Consider the following 21347-nt stretch of genomic DNA (forward strand, 5'->3'; position numbering starts at 1 on the left):
GGGAGGGACAAAAGCAAGAACCAACCAAACAACCTACATAGGAGATTGATGATATGTGTAGATAGTGGGACAAGCGGATAGCGTAGGATGATGTTGGATATTAAGGTAGTCTGATAACAAAATGACTGGTGAGGCTAATACGACCTAGAAATCAAACAAATTACGGATCCCTCGTCAGAACAAACAGTACAAATGGCCTCTTGGGCAACCGAGCGTGAGATACGAATGTAAGAAGCACACTATATTTCATTCTTGAGTGAAGTGGGCTATGAATAATATTATGGCACACACTAGGTGGCTTTAATCAAAGAGATACTTTAAGAAAGAAACATCTTACTTGGAACGATCGCTCTTTCCTTGATTTTAACTGCCTCAAATACAGTAGTTTGCCCTTTTACAAAGAGTGGTATTGAAGATGTTTGGCTGTTCGAAGTGGTCATAACCTGAAAGACTTACAGCCATATCGTTGAAATGTTTTGTCATCATCATCATTTTTCATGCTCTGAATAGGTATGCACCGTGTATTATAGTCTATACAGCGGATGCACACAATCGTATACAGGCAGACATTATATCCGGAAACATACCTGTGCCGAACACTACCAAGATCTGCCTATGATGCTCAGTAATGTCCCTCGTGAAAGAAACTTGCGATTTATGACATTCGATGAAGATATTATATCACTTCTCTTGTTAAACTTTGCACTACTTGTCCGTATATCATTTGTGTGATGCCGCTAATATAATCTCATGTACGTACATTGTCCAAGTAGAAGAATCGTCACGCCACAAGCTCAAGGTAGGAGAAAATTACAAGCACGTCTAAATCTTGTAAAACCTGCTTTGTACTATTTTACTGTATTGCTTAGTTAATAACGTTTCTATATATCATTATCCCCTTATAATACCTTATAACATCCCTAGTATTAATGATATCAAATTTGAGATCTGATCTGGTAAGCTCTCCAGTTGTTGTTTCCTGCAAAGATACTGGAGAATCTTTTTCTTCGGCCGTGTACATAATAGTAATGTATGAAATAACGTGCATTCAGCAAGCAGTCAGGAATCACACTGCTTCAGCATTGAGTAACGGCTATAACAGTTTTAACTTAGCCTTGATTGTAATTTGTGTCTATTGAGTATGTATGCCTTCCGTGTTGAGCTTTTTACGCGTACATTTCAAGGGGCAGTCGTCAAGTACTGATGTTTATTGGTCGAAAAGTGTTCATGAGAATACTTCCATAATAAGCTCAATGACATGATGAGAAATTCTCGTGTAAGATAAAGCTGTTAAATATTACCAGGATATGCATATGATAATCTATTTATTGGAGCAGCTTTCGCGTTGATACGGCTGGTATGGGCTTAGGTTGGAGTCGGTGTTTCTTTTTTTTGACGCGTAAAGCAAAGAGTTCAACGCGTCGCAGCTGGAAAAAAAAATAATGATAATAAAAGGGACCCTGTGACGGAAAGGCACTTTTTTTTTCTCTCTTTTTCTTCCAATTAAAATTTAAAAAGTAAGCCCATCTCATCCAATTCAACCCTCAACATACTCTTCTTTATTGAAGTGTTTGCTTCCCCTTTAAACATTTGGAAACTTTAAGAGATTGCTCACTTCACCCATCGCCAAGTTATCGATTGAACTAATTTGTTTGCCTGCATGGAAATCGTCTAGTGACTGGACGTGGTAAAGGTGGTAAAGGTCTCGGAAAAGGTGGTGCCAAGCGCCATCGCAAGATCCTTCGTGACAACATTCAAGGGTAAAGAACTTTTCCTCTTTCTATCTACTTTGCACTCGTTTACATTGTTTAGCTAATCAAAAAAAGTGGATGTTCTTTTGCTTCTTTGTAATATGCAGTATTACCAAGCCTGCTATCCGCCGTCTCGCTCGCCGTGGTGGTGTCAAGCGTATCTCTGGCCTTATCTACGAGGAAACCCGTGGTGTCCTCAAGGTCTTCTTGGAAAACGTCATCCGTGATGCCGTCACTTACACTGAACACGCCAAGAGAAAGACTGTCACCTCGCTTGATGTTGTCTATGCTTTGAAGAGACAAGGCCGCACCCTCTACGGTTTCGGCGGTTAAAGGAAGACACACTTCTCCTTACTCGCTATTTTTCTCTTTTCTTCTCTTTGCTCAATCGCATGCGAAATATCCACACAACACACCCAACTTTCTGTTTCCCTGCTACCCCCTAGCTTTACACGAAACTCAACTCTTTTATAAAAAAAAAGGCATTTACCTCTGTGCTCGCTACATATTGACGTGTTTGGTTTGTGTGGTGGAGGCAGTTACATGATGCACGTGTTCGTGTGCGTGTGATCGCAAGAACTACACTCAAGTTCTCTTCGCCAGCTTTTCATTAATCACGTTTTTTAACCTGAATGTAGGATTTATTCGCTGCGCGTTTGTACGGTTAAAGCTAGATTGCAGGGTTTTGAGAGCAAGGTGAACATGCCATATCCTCTGTGTTGTACAGTCTTTAGGCTGTTTGATTGCAATAAAAGGCTGTGCGTTATAACCGGCACCTCACATGCATGCTTATTCCTCCCCCCCCCTCCTGCACTCTGGCAACTTGGAGATTCAACATGCATTGATATTTACAGTCGATGCAAGACGTATGATAGCGAAAAATACTTTTGTGTATTGTAGAGAGAAGGAAAATATAAAAAAATTACAGCGTGCGATTAGAGCATCAAAGTAGCATGCACGGTCGGAATAGAGCGATTTAAAAAACCAAGATAAATTAGAAGACGTAAGGGACGAAGATATAGGGCACACGCTCGCAGTAGCGTTCCCAATCCTTGCCGTACTTCTTGGCGCAGCGCTCCATGTCACGGGAGACACGGTGGGTCAAGACAACGAGAAAGAAGCAGAAGTAGAAGTAGGGCAAGAACGAACCGAAGCCAGTGATCAGACCCCACGAGATGGCCATAACCAAATCTATGGCAAACCGACCGTTAATATCACTCGACCTCTTGATGTCCTCAATGCACAAACAGCCTCTCCTCTTCCATGATCCACGTTTTCCCAGTATATCCAATAATAACAACAACAACAACAATATGAAGAAAGAAAGGAAACCCTACCAGCAGTGTAATGAGGCTTGCGGGCAATGCCCCACCAACCAGAGGTGAGCAGCAGGTTGCCGTGCTCGGTCTTGATGTAGGAGGGATTCTTGATATGGCCCCAAGGAAGCTGGGGGAAAGTCTTGCGGACGATGAACGAGCCGTTTTGCTCCATACGGAAACGGTTCTTTTGCGAGTTACCGGTGTCAAAGACCCAATAGGCGAGCAAAAGAGCAGTGAACAAGGCGACGGTGTAAGGAAGAGAGTGAGTGATGGCAGTGCCGGTCGAGAGCTGGTACTTCATCAAGTAGATGGAGGCATAGCAGTAGGTGAAGGGGACACCGGCCATGTTCCAGAAGATAAGCATGAAGCCTAATTTCGATCGAGTCAATCCAGGATTCTTCTCCTAGTATTCTCTATAAAGGCAAAACGTACCATCCTTTTCATAGAACATATCCCACGAGGTAGGAATGCACTCTTCGCCCTTCTGGCAAGCGTTGACATAGAGGAAGTGGGCAAGGACCATGAAAGCAGCAGGGCCAGTGACCTTGCCATCAAGTTCGTACTGCTTGAGGAGGCAGGACAGCGAGCAGTAGAAAAGAATGACCCAGGGGAGGCGAATTTCGGCCCACATCTTCAAATCGACAGGTCCGATGCGAGGGTTCAAGGGACCACCCATGAAGTAGTCATAGAAGAAGTTGCCAGACATGCGGTGGTTGGTGCCCTGAACGTAACCGCTGATGCACACCAAGGTGGTCATAGTGAAACCCCAGCAGATAGCAACCTACACGCAGCCCCCAAAAAAATGTCAGATTACATTATCGCTGCAGACCACATAACACCATGACGAATCCCCACCCCCTCCCCTTCTTTTCCGTTCCACAGTACAGCACGTACGCTCATGATAGGACCAAAGTTATCAATAATCTCAGTGAGGCGGAAGATGCCAGTAACATGGAGGACAGCGGACAACGCAAGGACAAGGTACCACGACGACAAACCGTTGCAGACGTACTTCAACTAATTGGAGTTACACACAAACGCAAAGGAAAATAAATTAAAAGAGGGGCGGGTCAGCTCCTAATCTGAGAGCACGCGAAAACACCAACTTACTCTTTTGCCCTTCAACGAGGGAATGGGAAGACCCTCGACGACAGGACCAGGCATAACCCAGGCGAGAATGAAGGAGAACAAAGCATAGCCCAAGTAAATCTTGGCAGCAGTCCAGTTGGGCAAACCGGCCTCGACGATCTTGCCGACATACTCATTCCAGAAGAAATCGGACAAACCTTCCTTGGTGTACGACTCGGGGAAAAAGAGTCTACCCTCGTGGAACTCGAGCGAAACCCAGAAATAATACATGAGGGCCGGGAAACCAGTCATCATGGCGCAGACACCAATGGGGCCACCGAATTCATATACGATTTCATTGTCAAGCTTGACGTCGAGCTTGGTGTATGGTGACTTGAACAGTGGGACGCCATTGGCGTTGGTCTCCTGCTTTTCAACAGTCTTTGAGTCGACTTTGTTCGCCATTTGCGTAAACAGTGACAAAGAAGAAGAAGAAGAAGAGGTTGCCGATAGTGGGTGTGTCAACCCTAAAAAGAAATAATAAGGCGGGAAAGAGAAGAAAAAGGGGAAAGGTGCGGTCCCTTTTGGCCGCCGACATACACGGCTTTTTGTTTACTCCACCGCGCGCATGGCGTCGTACAAGACACCTTTCGGCGAACCGGCGCGAATGAGACTCGGAGCCGGTGCCCGCCCACGACTGCTGGCACAAGCGCTGGAAATGGAGTATCTTCTTGTGCTTACCAAGAACTCTTGTTTCCCACCTGCCCTTTTGCACGTCGAGCAAGAATTGAAATGATTGTTGCGGGTTAACGGGGTGCAATGTGTCTGGCTATGTCTTGCGTGTGTCACCGACCTCTAACGCAATTGGATCTTTCCAACCCAGTGAAAACGGTTAATCACTGGAGGAAAGCAAACGGCAAATATGCATGCATCAAGGCGCAAGTTATGTATGAAAGTGCAGCTAGCACTTGACCTCGTCACTAATTACAAAACTGTTCTTCGTTTTTGGTGCGGGGTTCGTTACCGTGCCTTGACAAGGGCATTGGCTCCGTATCATGAAGCACGGACTGAAAAAGCAATCACATCGGTGTCGTATCCCGGGCGAATGATTGCGTTTATTCCAAGAAGTACACGCATCACGCTAGGATAATTCGACTGCTCTACTTTTCAATTACATTGCCTTTTTAGTCATGGGCGCTGCGCATACTGTAGCCAGAAGAAACAATTCACATGAGCATTTTCCGGTAAATCTTTCTTGTTACGCGAAATCCATATTTGGAAACTGTGCACCGTGACACTGCACTCCAACATTATGCAAATCTAGCAAACTTGCACCTGGCAACAATGCACATAGAATTTTATTGAGCACTTTCGTAATGGCGTATACGTAGAAAGTCTTGTGTGCTGTGATATGCTATTAGGCACCTCCACTTCATCTAATGCGACAACATTTCCAATACATATACAAAAAGTGTGTACCATTACACCAGCCGCTCCACGACCTTATTCAAGTTATTTTTAGACTTCCTCTCTTAATCACTCGGTGTAAGACGCCGGGAGCCACCGTACTGTATTGCGTTAGATGAAGCTGCTCACACCATTAGCTGTCAACCCATTCCTAGCAAGTCAACTACATAGTTCCAAACACGTTGTAAAGAATTCATTATGTCAAGCGATCAATTTTCATACGCATGTAAGCGAAAGACGTTGAGTAGGTTATCACAAGAAATCAAAACCCATCGAAAAGTGCCGAAGAACCAGTACCGTGGAGCTTTTTTGAGAATAGATGCCTATACATGCAAACTCTAGTGGCTCCGCTGTGGTGATTGACTTACATGAAGGCCATTTCATACTGATAGGCCAAAAATAGGTAATTTTGAATAGACCTATATTTTTGAAAAACAAATTTAATTTGTTGTCACAAAAGATCTACGTTTCAAGATGATGTGAGAAGCATGATGTTGTTATCATACCGTATAAAGCCAAAGTTTGGCGGCGCTATCTTCTTCTAGAACGTTCTTTAGAAACCAAACTTCACAAAAGCAGAAGAACCTTGGAATTATGGGACAGCACATTAAATCGCTTAAATTCAATGTATCGGAAGCACCATTTCTTAGAGATATGCTCTAATAAGCTGCAATGAATAGTAAAAGTATATATAATTACCACGTGCCGTAATTTATAACAAATCGATGGCCTCTTCATGGCTGCTATAAAGTTACTGTGTATACAATGCTGTAGTGTAATGTGATGAACTATCTGCCGCGTTAAGAAATTTCACGGGATCAGAGATTACTAATGTTGTTTGTGAAAGACAGTTTCAATCGGAAATATGTCATGTCTCGTAAACTTCTTTTAACTTTTATCAGCTTACGGCTTCGATCTCAAAAGTACCTGATGTCCCTTTTGATAGTAACACGGCTTACATGACTTTAAAATGATGAACGATGTTTCTTTTTTATGCGCATACGGCGCGAATAGTATAGTATTGTTCTTATCACTTATAATTATACATTTAATTAAAAGGCCTTGCACATGGACGATCTAGATATCACAACAAATAACATTATGCGCGGTAACATCTGTTGATTTGTTTGTCTTTAGTCCGCAATCAAATTCATAATAAATACCAAGGTGTGATTATGCTACTGCTGTATGGTAGAAACTCACAGTGACAAGCAAACAATGTGGATTTGTTGTGTTTTTAACCTTCTTTATGGATAGATATGCTTTTTTTCTTTTGTTTTTTTTTATTTTTGGTCCTTCATTTCACACGCAAAAGCAACATTGTCTTTTGTTTAACCCCACCTTTTCTTTTCATATCCAGTTCTCAGCAGCCATTTCGCAATGGCAGGCATAAAGCAGCACAGTCGATCGTCTAGTGCTCCGGCATCAATTTGGCATACGGAGAATGACGGGTTGGACGATCAACCAGTAGAGACATCTTCGACTCCTCATCAGCAAGGGCAGGCACCAAGCGAACATATTATAGTACGAGTCGGCTCATCAAATGCAAGAACGAACAATGCAAGGCGAATGGCACAATGGGATTTCGCTCCTATACTACCAAAGAAAGAATCTGCGATTGACCCGATAAAACGTCAAGTACCCTATAGCAGTAATAGAAGCAATGATATGGCAAGCCAGCATGTAAAACTTTCGCTGGCTCGAAAAAGGTTGATCGTTTTACTGGCATCTATTGCTGCATTCTTTGCTCCGTTCTCTGCAAACAGCTATTTTCCTGCAATGGGTAATATCGAAAAGGTAAATTTACATGACACTCAAGGAAAACTCATCTTTACTTACGTAACTCATATCGCTGTCATCAACAATAGGATCTTTCCGTAACATCTCAACAAGTGTGAGCATCACGAAGCATGATTAAAAAGTGAGAGCCTAAAAGTGATTATAGAACTGACCTTTTTTTCTTTATTTTAGAAACTTGTCGGTTACCGTGTTTATGATATTTCAAGCGATATCACCATCTTTCTGGAGCTCGCTAGCTGACAGCCACGGTCGTCGACCTATATACCTGTATACATTGTTTATTTACATTCTCGCCTGCATCGGTGTGGCGCTTTGTCAAAGCTACTGGTGGCTATTGACACTTCGGATGCTACAGGCCTTTGGAGCAAGTTCTGTTATAGCGATTGGTGCGGGCACCATATGTAAGCTTGGGCAATCCACTCAATTTCCTTTTATTGTATGAGAGAATATGGGTCCGTGTAGGAAAAAAAAAACTCATTAAATTGTAATTATATCATGAAAACAGCGGATATAACATCACCTGCAGAGCGTGGCGGCTATTTTGGATGGTTTTCACTTGGATGGAATCTTGGTCCACTGGTTGGACCAGCCATTGGTGGCTTCTTGTCAGAATTCATGGGCTGGCGCTGGATTTTTTGGATTTCAGCAGCTGCTTGCACCGTCCATTGGATTATCCTTGGTTTAATTCTGCCAGAGACTTTACGCACGCTTGTCGGTAACGATGGATCAGGATACGCTAATCCAACGCCGTCGCAGTGGTGGGACCGTCGAAAGCAACAATGTCGTTCAACCACCACAACGGTTGACGATGTGAATGATGACAGTAGCAGTTCTGTAACAACAGTAGTTGCTGACGAAGTGAAAAGCAGTAGAGATGGTAGTAGTGAAGTTGACGGCAAGCACGACGACGAGGAAAACGAGAAAAAACCAGAACAGAAGATCTCGTTCAAAACTATATTGGCCATGCCATTCCAATCACTTATATATGCCAAGGAAAAGGATATCCTCGCGCTACTGATTATCTACAGCACACAGTATGCAGCCTGCTATGCCATCACGACCTCTTTACCCTATCTGTTTACACGATTATATAGACTCACCGAGAGTCAGGTTGGCGCCTCGTACCTTGCGAACGGACTCGGTTGTATTGTTGGTGCCATGTTTCAGGGCAAGATGTTGAATCGAAATTATCAGAAAATGCAGCAGCAAATTGGTCCCGTGGTAGATGAATTGAGTGACGAGTTGCCCATCGAACATGCACGTCTGCGGATGTCCTGGCTTCATGCTGTCATATCAAATCTGATAATTGCTTGCTATGGATGGTGTCTCTATTTAAAAGCGCATTTAGCCATTGTTCTCGGACTACACTTTGTTTGTAAGTTGGGCATTGCTTTTTTCTTTATTTACTAAATTTTCTGCAAGATCACGATGACGAGATGTATTTTAAACATTTTATTGCTTTGTTTCCAACACAGTGGGATTTACATCGCAAGTTATATTTAATGCCGTACAAACATTGTTGGTGGACCTGTTCCCAGACAGGTCCGCGTCAGTGACAGCTACGAACAATGTTTTCCGCTGCTTGTTTGGAGCTCTTGCAACAACGCTAGTCCTTCCTACGATCCAATTGATAGGCGTTGGCTGGACGTTTACCTTGATATCGGCGATTTTGTTAGTGTCAAGGATCGCATTATACCTTGAAGTCAAGCGAGGAGCTTTGTGGCGCCGTGAAAGGATAGAACGAGCCCTCTAAATATTGAAGGCATACAACTACGTATCTAGCCGCCCTTTTTTGTGTATGTGTATCTAGTAGGAAAGAGACCTTTTTCTCTTTATAGTGTGCATAATAGATAATTTCTAATTCTAAAGCTCCTTATTGGAGCTTTGCGAGACATTTGTTATCAGTTGCAGTATTTGTGATTTTTCTCGGAGTTTTTTCTACTAGTTTTCCATGTGTGTATACGATCCATGTATCATTCAACTTATCACAGAGTTCTGCAGGCAGAGCCATGTAAATGAATTGAGTGTATGAAGAAAACGTAGGAAGCATAAAGAGTAGTATATTCAGAGCATGATCTGCTTCAGCAAACGCACAGCGTCATTTGTAGGTGGTCTCCTAGTACAATATAAGAAAATAGCATGTCTTCCAACACATCATGGATTGGCTTCCTTTGCTATCCAGCGACTATCCTTCAAGGTATAGACCTATTCGAGAAACAAATGACCGGTTGAGTAACCATACAAACAAGCAACAGTCCTTCAAACAAAAGCACATTACCGTCCGTTTTGGAGGGAACGAGGTATAGTCCAAATACTCGACTTCAGAGACTTTATAAACTAGCAGACAAAAATTATCCATGGCGATATCGTGTACGACCTGAGTCTCGTCGGTCTTTTTGCGTGGATCCGGTACGGTGTGCTTCAATGATTGGCATGTAAACGCGACCTTGTCAGCCTTTGGCATTTCCCCTCTTGATGGCCATGTAAACATGGCGCGTGCCTTATCATCCAATGCCTTCCACTGCTTTTGTCGTTCCTTTTCCCAGAACTCCTGTGCAGATAGTTCATTCGTAACGCGTGGTGGCGGGAACCGTGTCACCTGGATCGGTGCCGAAGCGATATAGAATCTGCCTGTGAGTTTGTAGTATTCTTTGGATTTGGGCATCGTCCTTTATTAACCAAGCAATAGCATGATGTTTTCGTCAGTTTAAATAATAAGGTTTTCTCGTTCAGTGGCTTCCGTACCATGAAAGACGAGCGTTGGGATCAGATTTGATGTCACCCATAAGCAGATTATCGTTCATAGCAAGTGGAAAATGTAAAAACCGAGGATCGTCTTCGAGAAACGATAGAAATTGGAGACAGTGCATAGATACATCGCCCGAACGCTTGATATTGGCCATCGATATATACACTAACAGATAAAGAAGCCATGAATATACAGCAACAGAAAGGAGCAGCAGCAGGTTTAAAGCATCAGCAACAATAACCACCTGGATCGTCAGTGTACAAAAAGTTTTTCGTGTAGCTTTTTTTCAACATGGGAAACCATGGTGCCGGCGATGGAGAAGCCAGAATGGGAGATGTGGGTGACGATGGAGAGCTCATGATGTTAAGTTCATGATACTCGTTCGAACCAGGTGGCACCAGCTGTTGTAAATTTTGATCATTTAATTGATCTGTTACACAAGTGCTTCCCGTCCATCCAGAAGAAATATGCCGCAAATGTTTCTGCTTGTATTTTGTATTTGTGTAGAAGAGCATATCATTGGGCTGTTTCAGCAAAAATAGATTTATTACGAAAAAGGTATAATAAGCAAGAACGGCCTTTTGTTTTTCTTGTTGTTCTGCTATAGTTGGCTTTTGATGATGGCTTGGAGGACGAGTCGATGTAGTGAAAAACAATAAATATCACGTTTTATATGGAGGAAATGTCGTATTCAACAGCTTGAATAGCGTCTGCAACATCCGTATAGAGCTGCCTTCGACCGATCAAATCCAAAAGCCCGCCCCGTTCTAACAGTGGCATCGCATTTGGATGTACTTTGACAATGTACACATGGATGTCTCGAGCATGGTATGACTCAAAGATTTCATATAGGATCTGTACAGCACTACATAGATAGCCAGCATTTAGGAGTGAATACACTTTCTCTGTTGGTAGAGGCACAGAGCATCAGGTAGAACTATACCTTGCGTCGATGGTCTCCATTCCGGCCAGGTCAAAGATGATATAACTCAGATTCTCGTCACTACGTAGAGGAGCTTCGGACGGATGAACCGACAAATCGCCGTAATGCTCAATACGCCGTAATCTGTCCTTTAGCTGTCCTATAAATATATAGATTCATAGTGTATAGCCCATGCATACCAGACATGCATTGCATAATAATAATGTGTTCAAGTCAATAAAAAAAAAACGAGCAGCACCATTATAGAAACGTGAACAAGATCTTATGTAATGCATAATAAGCATGCATTGTATAGAGGATGTTATCTTACCTGTATTGACAAAGTAAAGCGGTTCTTCAACACGAACAATCAAAACTTCTTCCAAATGCTCGACGAGTCCCCGACTATTTTTAATCGGACCAAACTTGTATAACGTTTCTTTGACTCGTCCCTGTGCGTGTAGATGAGTTAATAGGTCCGAGTTAGGAAACGACCGTTCCCCTTCTTCTTTTTTCCTCCTCCCCTGTCGATCTCCCATTTCTTTCTTAAATCATGCACAGATATTCTATCATCATCATCACCACCCTCCTCCTCCTTCCACCCCTCTTATTAACAAGTTATATCAAAGAGGGAACATACCATGACAGTGATTCGAGGATAGCTTGTCTGTCGGATCGTAATGATCAAACTGAACAAAACAGCAATGGCCGTGCCGTATTCGAGTGAGAATGCCATAGTTGTTGTGAATGTGGTGGCAAGCATAGCGATATCCTGCCACGCATGCATTTTCCACATGAACTTGAGATCATGGGGAAGCTCGTGCAGTAGAGCCATCACCGCCATGAAAATGATGCTGCTCAGCATCGCTTGCGGTAGATAGTAAAATTGCGGCAGCAACAGTCCGGTCACCACCAGTGTTGCAATGCCCGATACCAAACCTGACATTTGTGTCTGCGGGTTAACGGCTTCATGCACTTTGCTTCTCGATAACTATAGATCATATCACACATAATTAGCTCTATCTGTCAGTAAGGAGAAAAAGTAATAGCATGAATTCATGATGCTCTTTTTTCTTGTCTGGGATGATGATGGAGAAGGAGAGAGAGCGAGAAGGGGGCTCAGGGAGGAAAATCATTTTCAATAAACGGTATAAAGAAAAATAGAGAGCAGCGAGGGGAGAATGATTGAAAGCTGGGGGGGGTGGGGTGGTGCGTCGGTTGAGAGCAGGTAAGATGAAGATAAAGGCCAAGGCAAATGGTGATGATGGAATCTTACCGAGCCAAATGCAGGAAATGTTTGAAACATACTGCCGATGACATTGGCTGTCCCAAGGGCCACCAACTCACGATTGGCGCTGACAAAGTAATTATGCTTGCGAGCAAACATTTTAGCCGCGGCAATGGACTCGACAAAGCCCACAGTGGAAATCACAGCCGCATTCACGACGACGCTCTTGATATCAGCACCCTCGGGTAACGATGGCCAGCTCGGCAATGGCAGTGGCGCCTGGTTTTGCGAGCCAACCTGTCCCAAGACATCAATGCCCAGCTTGTCCAAACGAAAGATACGGCATACAGCTGTGCTCACGATGACAACCAACAGGACCTCGGGAATGCGTTTCAATAACCCACCATTCATCCTGCGCTTTATAAAAGGAGCCATCACCAACGCACATAGTACACATGCAGAAAACAGTGCCGTGGGTGGGTGAATCGCCTCGAGATGAGTAGCGATAAATGCGACTCGCTCCAACGATGCAGAACTGGCACCAATACCGGCCTGCTTGGCCACATCGTCCATGCCGAGAAGGGACACCGTCTGTTGGATCAGGACAACTACCGCCACGCCAGTAATAAAGCCTCGCAATAAGGCACGACTCATTAAACTGTCCAAAAAGCCAAATCGTAATAGGCCCAGTCCGAGCGTAAACAGGCCAACAAACAATGCAGTAAGGCTAGCGATTGCAGCTGCGGTCTCTGGATCCATGGGTTTCTGATGAGCAATGCCGGCACCCACCATCAAAGACACAGTTGCTTCCGGTCCTACAGAGAGTTGCCTAGATCATCATATGTATCGTTTTTGACAGAAAATTTTCTACCGACTTAGTGTTACGTACAGAAAAGGGGGGCAGTACTACGTAAAATAGACACTTACGGAGACATGCCCAAACATGCATAAACCAAGGTCGATATCGAAATCGTGTATAAGCCGTGGATGGCAGGAAGACGACAGAGGCCGGTGGCATAAGAAAGTGCTTGTGGGATGAACAATGACGAAATGCTCAGCCCTGACAGAATGTCGGCAGTAAACTGCTGGGTAGTATAGTAAGGCAGCCATTGGAGCATTGGGATATAGTAGATCAATCGTGTTTTCAATGTGGACCATGCCATTTCTGACTTTGGCGTATCGATTTTGGCCGAGAGAACTATAGCCGACGACAAATCATTGATGATGATGATGATGATGTGTCAATATCCATGCACTGCTACAAGGTATGGTTCACTAAGTAGTCATAGTAGAGATAAAGAACGTTTACTTGGGCTTGGAGTATTTCCTGCTAATGCTTCCATGGCACTACAGTTGTTGTTGTTGTTGTTGTTGTTGCTGTTGTAGCAGCATTCGTTGGGAGGAGGTGTGGTGGAAAGGTAGTGCTGATGGGAGGCGCGATGCGCCATGAAGGCTGTTGTTTCGTTTGGCGTAGAGGACAGTGTGCTGCTGCTACTATCGTCCTGGATGGATGCACTGGTGGCAGTAGTAGCGATACTGCTGCTGTCATTGTAGTTTGGATCTGTAGTAAAATGATAATCAGCTAAATATAGATAGCTGTGGAAATGATCGTCACTGTGGACAGTAGAAAATGAAAGACGCACGTTGATTTGGATTGAAGAAGGGAGAGGTTGTTGTAGCACTAGGCGTCATGGTGCGCACACATGTATTTATCCAGTATAGAGACTGCTGCTTGAAGCCAAACGAGGGACAACAAAAGGGAAAAAAAAGGGACTTTATAGACTTTCCCACCTTTTGCACAAGAAAAAGTATCTTTTGAACGGTCTTAACAAGAGATGGTGTAGTCAAGGTATTTCTGCCATCACACCAACAACAACAACAACCAAACAGATATCCGGCCCTCCTCCTCCCCCTTTCTTCTGGCTATTAATCATCGTCCGTCTTTGATAATGCGCAAAAAAGAGAGCCCCTTATCCTACTTGGTGAGTGAGCTCCTCACCTCCCTCTTCAGGAAGGTCCCCCCCCCCACCCACCCAACGATATAACGACGGTCCCGTTTGCAATTACTCGACTACAGCACAGGACACTATTAGGAAACAGCCAGATGCACCTTATAAACCAAACAGACAGGTTTCAGCAGCGAGTGCATTCCAATTGATACAAAAATAGGGGAGGGGAGGGGATGGGAGTGCTTACACACCCCTCTTTCTCTCTCTCCCCCAATGAGAGAGGTGGCTTTTTTTTTTTTTTTCCACCTGAATCAGATGATCTGTCTGGGTGATGATATGAGCGGAGGAGGGGGGAGCATAACTACTGTGCGAGTGTGGAGTTTCTACACAGCGCAAGACCCGAAAGACAGTCTGTTTCCCGTTCCCCTTCCCAACCTTTTCTTTTTTTTTTTTGCTCCGCAACTGCTTTGGCAAAAAGAAGGACAGAGACGTTTTTGTCAGTAGAAACATTGCTCTTTTTCTCTTCTTCTCTCAATCTGTGTAATCCATTTGTCAACCGTCACCACCACCGTCAGCAACAGCCAGCCTATTTACTTCCAACAGCCCCCCTTACTTTTTTTTCTTTTTGTTTCTCTTTCCCCCCCCTCCATAACAAATCAAAAAGTAGCCCACCATTACGTTCAACACTCCGAGCCAGTCTATTCCCGTCAAAAAGTCCAGATTAACTCTCATGGATATTTGCGGACCCGAAGATCTCTCACCACCTGCCACACCACCGAGCTTCTTTGCGTCGGCTTCCTCCTCCTCCTCCTCATCATCAAAACAACCCAGCACAAGCAACCCAAACAACAATCACAACAACAGTAACAACAGCAACAACAACAACAATCCTAACAAACGACCCACTTCACGTCGCCTCTTGTCTGAAACGAATCCAGCCCACCTGGCCAACTTTTTCGACGACGAGCAGCTCGACCATATCCGACACTTGAAATCGTCGTTCCAGCAGTTGACACCCCAACAAAAGCAGTTTTTGCTGTATGAGATAATCAACTGCTGCGACAGCTCACAGCTCACCTACCTCAACAGCCTGATTGCACCCCGTTTGAAGATTGACTTTTTGAAAGAGTTGCCCATCGAGGTGTCGTTGCATGTGCTCTCCTTTATTGACGACCCCAAGACACTGGCAAGAGCTGCGTGCGTCTCCACGTTCTGGAACTCCCTTTTGCGAGACGAGGCAACATGGAAGTCGCTGTGTATGAAGCACCAGTACCGACGACGGAACTCGAGTATATGCGGTGGAGAGTTGCTGGACCCGCCCTCGCAGCGACTGGACTTCTCGTACAGGGAGTACTTTAAGCGCAAATACAACATCGCTGCAGCCTGGGCGCACGGTGGCGATGTCCAGGTGGTCGAAGATGGATTCGGCGAAGAGCTGGTCACGTCACTGCAGTTTGATGAAAAGTACATTGTCGTTGGCTGCGACAACCATCGCATCGAGGTGTTTGATACCCAGACAGCACGCAAAGTCCGAACGCTTGAAGGGCATGAAGGAGGCGTATGGGCTTTGCAGTTTAAAGGAGGTGATAAGCATGACCCGGAGCGTGTGCTTGTATCCGGCGGCTGTGATCGGTAAGCACCTTTTTCCTCTCTTTTTACCACTTCTTCTATCTTTTACTGACAGCTACTTTGGCCAATAAAGTGACGTTCGCGTGTGGGATCTGAACAACGGACGATTAAGACATGTCTTGCGTGGCCACACCTCGACGGTCCGATGCTTGAAGATGAAGGACAAGCGTATTGCAGTGACGGGAAGCCGAGACGCCACAATGCGCGTGTGGGATATCCAACGGGGCGTGCTCTTGCATGTCCTGGTGGGCCACCAAGCCAGCGTGCGGTGCTTGGACATTTGCGGCAACATGGTTGCATCCGGATCATACGATTCCACAGCACGCCTGTGGGATATGCGGACGGGCCGATGTCTGCATGTGCTTGTGGGCCACTATTCGCAAATCTACGCCATTGCCTTTGACGGCCAAAAGGTGGTGACAGGCAGTCTGGATTCCAACATTCGGGTCTTCTGTGCGTCGACCGGTCAGTGCCTGAAAACCTTACAGGGCCACACATCATTGGTCGGCCAGCTGCAGCTCAATGGCAACTCGTTGGTCTCTGGCGGCAGCGACGGCTGTTTGCGTGTCTGGGATCTCCAGACGTACGAATGCGTGCAACAAATCTCGGCACACGACAATTCGGTGACTTGCTTGCAGTTTGACGATCGTCGTATGGTCAGTGCGGGCAATGACGGCCGCATCAAGCTGTGGGATATTCGACAGGGCCGCTTGATCCGCAGCTTCTCACAGCCTGCCAAGACTGTGTGGAAGATCCAGTTTAACGACACAAAGGCGGTGGTGTTGATGCAGCGACGGCAGGCGGATAATCCGGAGCAAAACAAGACGGTGATGGAGGTACACAACTTTGACCTTGACCAGCCACCGCATCTCCTGCAACGACAACAGCATCAGCACCACCATCATCATCATCATAATAACCACCACCACCACCACCATCCTCATCATCCCCACAATCCGCATCGTACGACAGAGGCCGTGCCGACATCTTCTTCTTCTGCATCCTTCTCCTCACTCTCATCCTCCTCTGCCACCATGATGGATACCGACGAGCCATTATAATCCTCACCCATCGTCTCACATATTTATTCCCCATAATTTCAATGCTTTTTCTTTTCATCTCTCCAATTTGCTTCATTCATAACTCTCTTTTCTCTCTCTTTTTCTTCCCCCAGTCTTTTTCCATTCATGTTGCCCATCTCCACGCACTCTTTCTTGTATACACACATCCTTGTCAGAGTAATTGAACTGTTTTGTTGGGCAAAAAATTCTGTATACTGTATTCTCAATAAACCTTTTTTTTTTCTTTCTTTTTGATTTTTGACGCATCATAAAAACTCACTTGACTCTCATCAATCACGGCAACGCCAAATAGCTTGACTTGACAACTTGACATTTTTTCTGGATTGCATATGCGTTAGATCGATCATGTGCTTGACAGCCCGCAGTACATCAATACGACCAGCATCCGTATATTGCTGTGGTATGCTGTACTCTCTATTAAAGCATGCATAGCGTAGCTTTGTAGTCAAATATAGCGGGACCCTAGATTTGCCCGCAACGTAATTCAGCTCGCCGTAAATTACGATAGAGGATACGCGTGTCTGCTTTAACTATCTGTACTTTGTTCAACCCCTCTACGTCTCTTCACGCCCCTCTTTCTTTTTCGACAATGAACAAGTTTGTCGAAAAATATGCCTCATCGGCATTTCAAATGCCACTCGATGGTGGTCTAGTCAACATGCAGGGCAAATGGGATGCTGCCCAAGAACTCGCTTATCCTACCTTTGACATTCCTGATGTCCACAACGTAATTCACAACCTCGTCTCTTTTCATTTTATCCCCAATCTCGTGTTAATTTTGCCTTCCTTGGAGCTGACAGTTATATACAATGGGCTTGACATGTAATTATAGCCTGTTGATTTCCTTCGAAACGTGACCGATGAGGATTCACCAGAATACAAGATCAAGATTCAGCACGGTACAACTACGCTTGCTTTCCAATTCCAAGGCGGTGTTGTTGTCGCTGTCGATTCGCGTGCTACTATGGGCAACTATATTGGTAAGTTAAACGATGAAACGAGATCAAGAGGAAGCAATAAAAGAGAATACTCACCCATAATGAAAACACGGGAAAATAGCCTCGCAAACGGTCAAAAAGGTGATCGAGATCAATCCATATCTGCTCGGTACCTTGGCCGGTGGTGCTGCAGACTGTCAATACTGGGAACGTGAGTTGGGCCGTCGATGCCGTCTCTATGAACTTCGAAACAAGGAACGCATTTCGGTTGCAGCAGCAAGCAAATTATTAGCAAATATGGTCTATTCGTACAAGGGCATGGGCCTGTCCATGGTGCGTTTTGCAATTTTGGCTTTGGGTACGCGTAATATCTGCTTTGATTTTAGAGGCTAACTTGTTTGTTTTGCTTTTAGGGCACAATGGTCACTGGTTGGGATAAGTCTGTAAGTATTGATCGAGTTGTTTTGCAAGAAAATGGTGAAGAGGGAGGCCTATATGGCTACGAGACTTAACTTGTATAAATTTATGTATATACGTAGGGACCCAATTTGTTCTATGTCGATTCAGATGGCCAGCGATTGAAGGGTGACATCTTCTCGGTTGGCTCTGGCTCTACATTTGCATACGGTGTATTGGACAGTGGATACGATTACGACTTGTCAGTAAAGGACGCCATCGAACTCGGAAAGCGATCCATCTTCCATGCCACACATCGTGATGCCATGTCTGGTGGTTCTATCAACTGTAAGTCATATCGAAAGACCGAGGGCATACGGAGGTGAAATGACACTATTAGAAACTAAATCCATGCTTTCTGTCTTTTCTTGATTTAAAGTATATCATGTCACTGAAGAAGGATGGACATACCACGGCAACCACGATGTCGGACCGCTCTTTTTCGAATACCAGGATGAAATGGCAAGATCACGGCGATAAACCGGCCGTGCTGAATACACATACATTTCTCTCTCATGATTTTAAAAAAAGAAACATAAAAAATCGATGTTGGATTAAATGGGATGATTCGCGTCAGAAAAAAAAAACGGAAATAATGGAATATTTCTCTGGATTGACATAAATGAGGGCAACATAATTCGGAAGTGTGGAGATACCAGGTGCGGAAGCTATTGTCCAAAATGTAAAGAACATGGCCTGTTTTTGCTGCGCATGTGATGTACTTGATGAGCAAAGCAGTGTCTTCCTAGAGTCATTCTGCAATAACTAAACAGGAGAAAGAAGACCACCGACCATTAAAAAAGAGAAAGATACGTACGTACTGTAGCCGTACGCTTGTGAAATGAAGGCTTAGCCAAAGATGGCCACAGACTTTGCAGTTGGTCCCATATTTGTTATCACTTCCCATCCAAAATGTACATAGTTGAAAACGCTCTGGATAAAATTTGTTCAGTAGTGGTGCCATTACACCATTAAGACATAGCTAACCGGGACGACGTTAAAAAAAGAATGGGATAGGCAAGCAGTATCAAAATCGTGAGCTTACCGCCCAGAAAGCATGGACGAAGGAACAAACACAAAGTCACGACAGCTGAAAAAAAAGATCATCCCATCCAAGAGCTTTCACTAAAACTAGGTGGATAAAGCACCAAGCTGGACGATAGCAAATAGATCAACACATATACCAAGTGAAAGACCGGGTCAGCTATGCAAGCGTCGTATCAATTGACACTCATAAACGTAAAGACAAGCAGCTGAAGAGACGGCAAGCACATTTGTGCATTGCGAATCTGCTGGAGCAGCCATAAATTTGCTGCTTATTCGGTGACACTTGTCACTACTTCGTTGCTGCTGTTGTTGAGATTTTACTCTTCCTTCGAGCATAACGGAAGAAAAAGCGATACTGCATCTTTACTACATAACTACCAACTCGAGGATATAAAGAGCTACCACCTCTGTCGAGTCGATATCACAGCGGTAATGCTATAAAAGAGCGACCAGGAGATTGAGGTGGTGATGTATTACGAACTAAAGTAAAACGTTGAAGTAAGACGGGAGCTCACCAAGAAGATAAAGAGAAAGAGGAGATATTGTAATGCTGCGGTCAACAGATATTCTTTTCATCTCGTTTCTCGTTTTGCAAACAATCTTCCCCAAGGTAGTTTAAAGACGGTGAGCAATACAGTATATGATGGGGCTATTATCGACCACCCCTCGGTGCGTCGTAATCATCCTGCTTCACACACACTCTACTGTAGGAAATTGCAGGCTAAACACGTAGATACTAATTTTCAGCATTTCAAAAAAAAAAAATTTCAACATTCTGTGTGGCTTTAAAGTGTGCATATACAAGGTTTTTGGAGACGCATATACCGGGTTTCTCAATGATTGACTACGCTTATACGACTCATCTGCCTTCATCTGAGACACTTAGGAGTGCCCGGGAGTAACAGACTAGTAAATCGATCGATGTCATCCAAAGAGCAAAAAGGCTTTCATCCAATTAGTCTAAACTTTGCTGCAACCAAAAGACATAGTCTCCTATGATCTATGATTTATGGTATCCTCCAAGTTTGCGCGTGATTCATTCAGAGACCATGACATGTTTTGGTCGCTTCCTTGTAATAGTATAGCGTGAGGTAAAAGCAAATGATATAATGAGTGCTATGCGATAACGGGCTGCTGCCGGGATGACTGACTGACAACTTAAGCTGTATCATTAATGTTTTCCGGAACAACTCAACATGTACTTGGCTATCTATTCATTAATCTATCTTTATCCAAGAGGACCGTGATCATGCCTAATAGCTGGATTATGACACAAAGCACATAGCACAGATGCATTTACATATAGTCGTTGTGTCAGTCGGAACAGTTATGTTTCACGCAGGTATGGGCTCATATAGGCTATATAGTCTATATCTTGGTTGATGTAGCGTTATAATTTACTGAATCGTGCGCCTATGCAGCCAAGAGACGTGTTCTGCTGCTGCCTCACAACTGTGCACGTCTGTCTAGTATACCTGTCTATGTAAAACCACTTTCTCTTTAAACTAAACTAAGTCGATAGCGGTAAAAGCCGTCTACTGCCGGTACCGTCACCATGATATCCACTATTAATCAATTACTGCATAATGAAGCCCACGATCGCACGAATGTTCAATCCAGGCGTTTTTGATTTTTGTTATTGAACTAAGGTTCCCGTACGTGCTCATTCTAAAGAAGACGCCTAATCTACACTCTGAGTGTTCCGAAGCACTGCTACTGGACAATGGAGGGTGTTTAAAGAAGACACAGATCGCTACTTTAGTGTCATGAACACCGAATCAGATTTGATCGCGTGATCTATAAAGTTGACACGCTATATCTAGCCTAATGACCGATCGCATTATATCTTGAAGCGTTCTTGGACGTTTTCTAGGCATCCCCATTATGCAACAAAGCGTGAGATTAGTCCGTTTTTGAAAAACCCTAGATCTCTGGATATCAA

The 21347-nt window shown here is 44.3% G+C and overlaps 7 protein-coding genes across 7 annotated transcripts; 4 read left to right on the forward strand and 3 right to left on the reverse strand.

Annotated features, from left to right (window-relative positions):
- Positions 1–1686: 1686 nt before the first annotated feature.
- BDB00DRAFT_767533 (uncharacterized protein) lies at positions 1687–2084 on the forward strand (the record flags this gene model as incomplete). Its single annotated transcript, XM_053119675.1, has 2 exons — positions 1687–1760; positions 1859–2084. Coding segments are annotated over 2 exons (300 nt in total), but the record flags the coding sequence as incomplete, so codon positions are not given.
- Positions 2085–2745: 661 nt separating this feature from the next.
- BDB00DRAFT_883901 (ergosterol biosynthesis ERG4/ERG24) lies at positions 2746–4453 on the reverse strand (the record flags this gene model as incomplete). The annotated part of the gene is made up of 5 exons (XM_053128278.1): positions 2746–2942; positions 3089–3439; positions 3503–3851; positions 3965–4087; positions 4181–4453. 5 exons carry the CDS (start codon positions 4451–4453, stop codon positions 2746–2748), a joined length of 1293 nt encoding a protein of 430 aa, XP_052977450.1.
- A 2796-nt stretch (positions 4454–7249) lies between these two features.
- On the forward strand, positions 7250–9247 carry BDB00DRAFT_978624 (major facilitator superfamily domain-containing protein). Its single transcript, XM_053129952.1, has 6 exons — positions 7250–7402; positions 7474–7499; positions 7577–7806; positions 7911–8186; positions 8295–8780; positions 8881–9247. The coding sequence occupies exons 1-6, from the start codon at positions 7274–7276 to the stop codon at positions 9156–9158; spliced, it is 1425 nt and encodes a 474-aa protein (XP_052977451.1). The 5' UTR covers positions 7250–7273; the 3' UTR covers positions 9159–9247.
- Positions 9248–9260: 13 nt separating this feature from the next.
- On the reverse strand, positions 9261–10535 carry BDB00DRAFT_834168 (uncharacterized protein). Its single transcript, XM_053124317.1, has 4 exons — positions 10399–10535; positions 10151–10319; positions 9684–10074; positions 9261–9610 (listed from the first exon to the last, which is right to left on the reverse strand). The coding sequence occupies exons 1-4, from the start codon at positions 10511–10513 to the stop codon at positions 9560–9562; spliced, it is 726 nt and encodes a 241-aa protein (XP_052977452.1). The 5' UTR covers positions 10514–10535; the 3' UTR covers positions 9261–9559.
- A 143-nt stretch (positions 10536–10678) lies between these two features.
- Positions 10679–13467, reverse strand: BDB00DRAFT_959929 (sulfate transporter family-domain-containing protein; the record flags this gene model as incomplete). The annotated part of the gene is made up of 6 exons (XM_053129703.1): positions 10679–11019; positions 11098–11236; positions 11408–11528; positions 11717–12067; positions 12353–13133; positions 13232–13467. 6 exons carry the CDS (start codon positions 13465–13467, stop codon positions 10824–10826), a joined length of 1824 nt encoding a protein of 607 aa, XP_052977453.1. The 3' UTR covers positions 10679–10823.
- A 1190-nt stretch (positions 13468–14657) lies between these two features.
- Positions 14658–17218, forward strand: BDB00DRAFT_834173 (WD40-repeat-containing domain protein). The gene is made up of 2 exons (XM_053124318.1): positions 14658–15885; positions 15956–17218. Exons 1-2 carry the CDS (start codon positions 14984–14986, stop codon positions 16941–16943), a joined length of 1890 nt encoding a protein of 629 aa, XP_052977454.1. The 5' UTR covers positions 14658–14983; the 3' UTR covers positions 16944–17218.
- Positions 17219–17486: 268 nt separating this feature from the next.
- Positions 17487–19161, forward strand: BDB00DRAFT_978636 (proteasome component PRE2). Its single transcript, XM_053129953.1, has 6 exons — positions 17487–17691; positions 17797–17944; positions 18024–18235; positions 18316–18345; positions 18442–18646; positions 18738–19161. The coding sequence occupies exons 1-6, from the start codon at positions 17554–17556 to the stop codon at positions 18836–18838; spliced, it is 834 nt and encodes a 277-aa protein (XP_052977455.1). The 5' UTR covers positions 17487–17553; the 3' UTR covers positions 18839–19161.
- Positions 19162–21347: the final 2186 nt, after the last annotated feature.

The sequence above is a fragment of the Zychaea mexicana genome (genome assembly GCF_025766255.1).
Source record: "Zychaea mexicana strain RSA 1403 chromosome Unknown BDB00scaffold_61, whole genome shotgun sequence".
Taxonomy (NCBI): domain Eukaryota; kingdom Fungi; phylum Mucoromycota; class Mucoromycetes; order Mucorales; family Lichtheimiaceae; genus Zychaea; species Zychaea mexicana.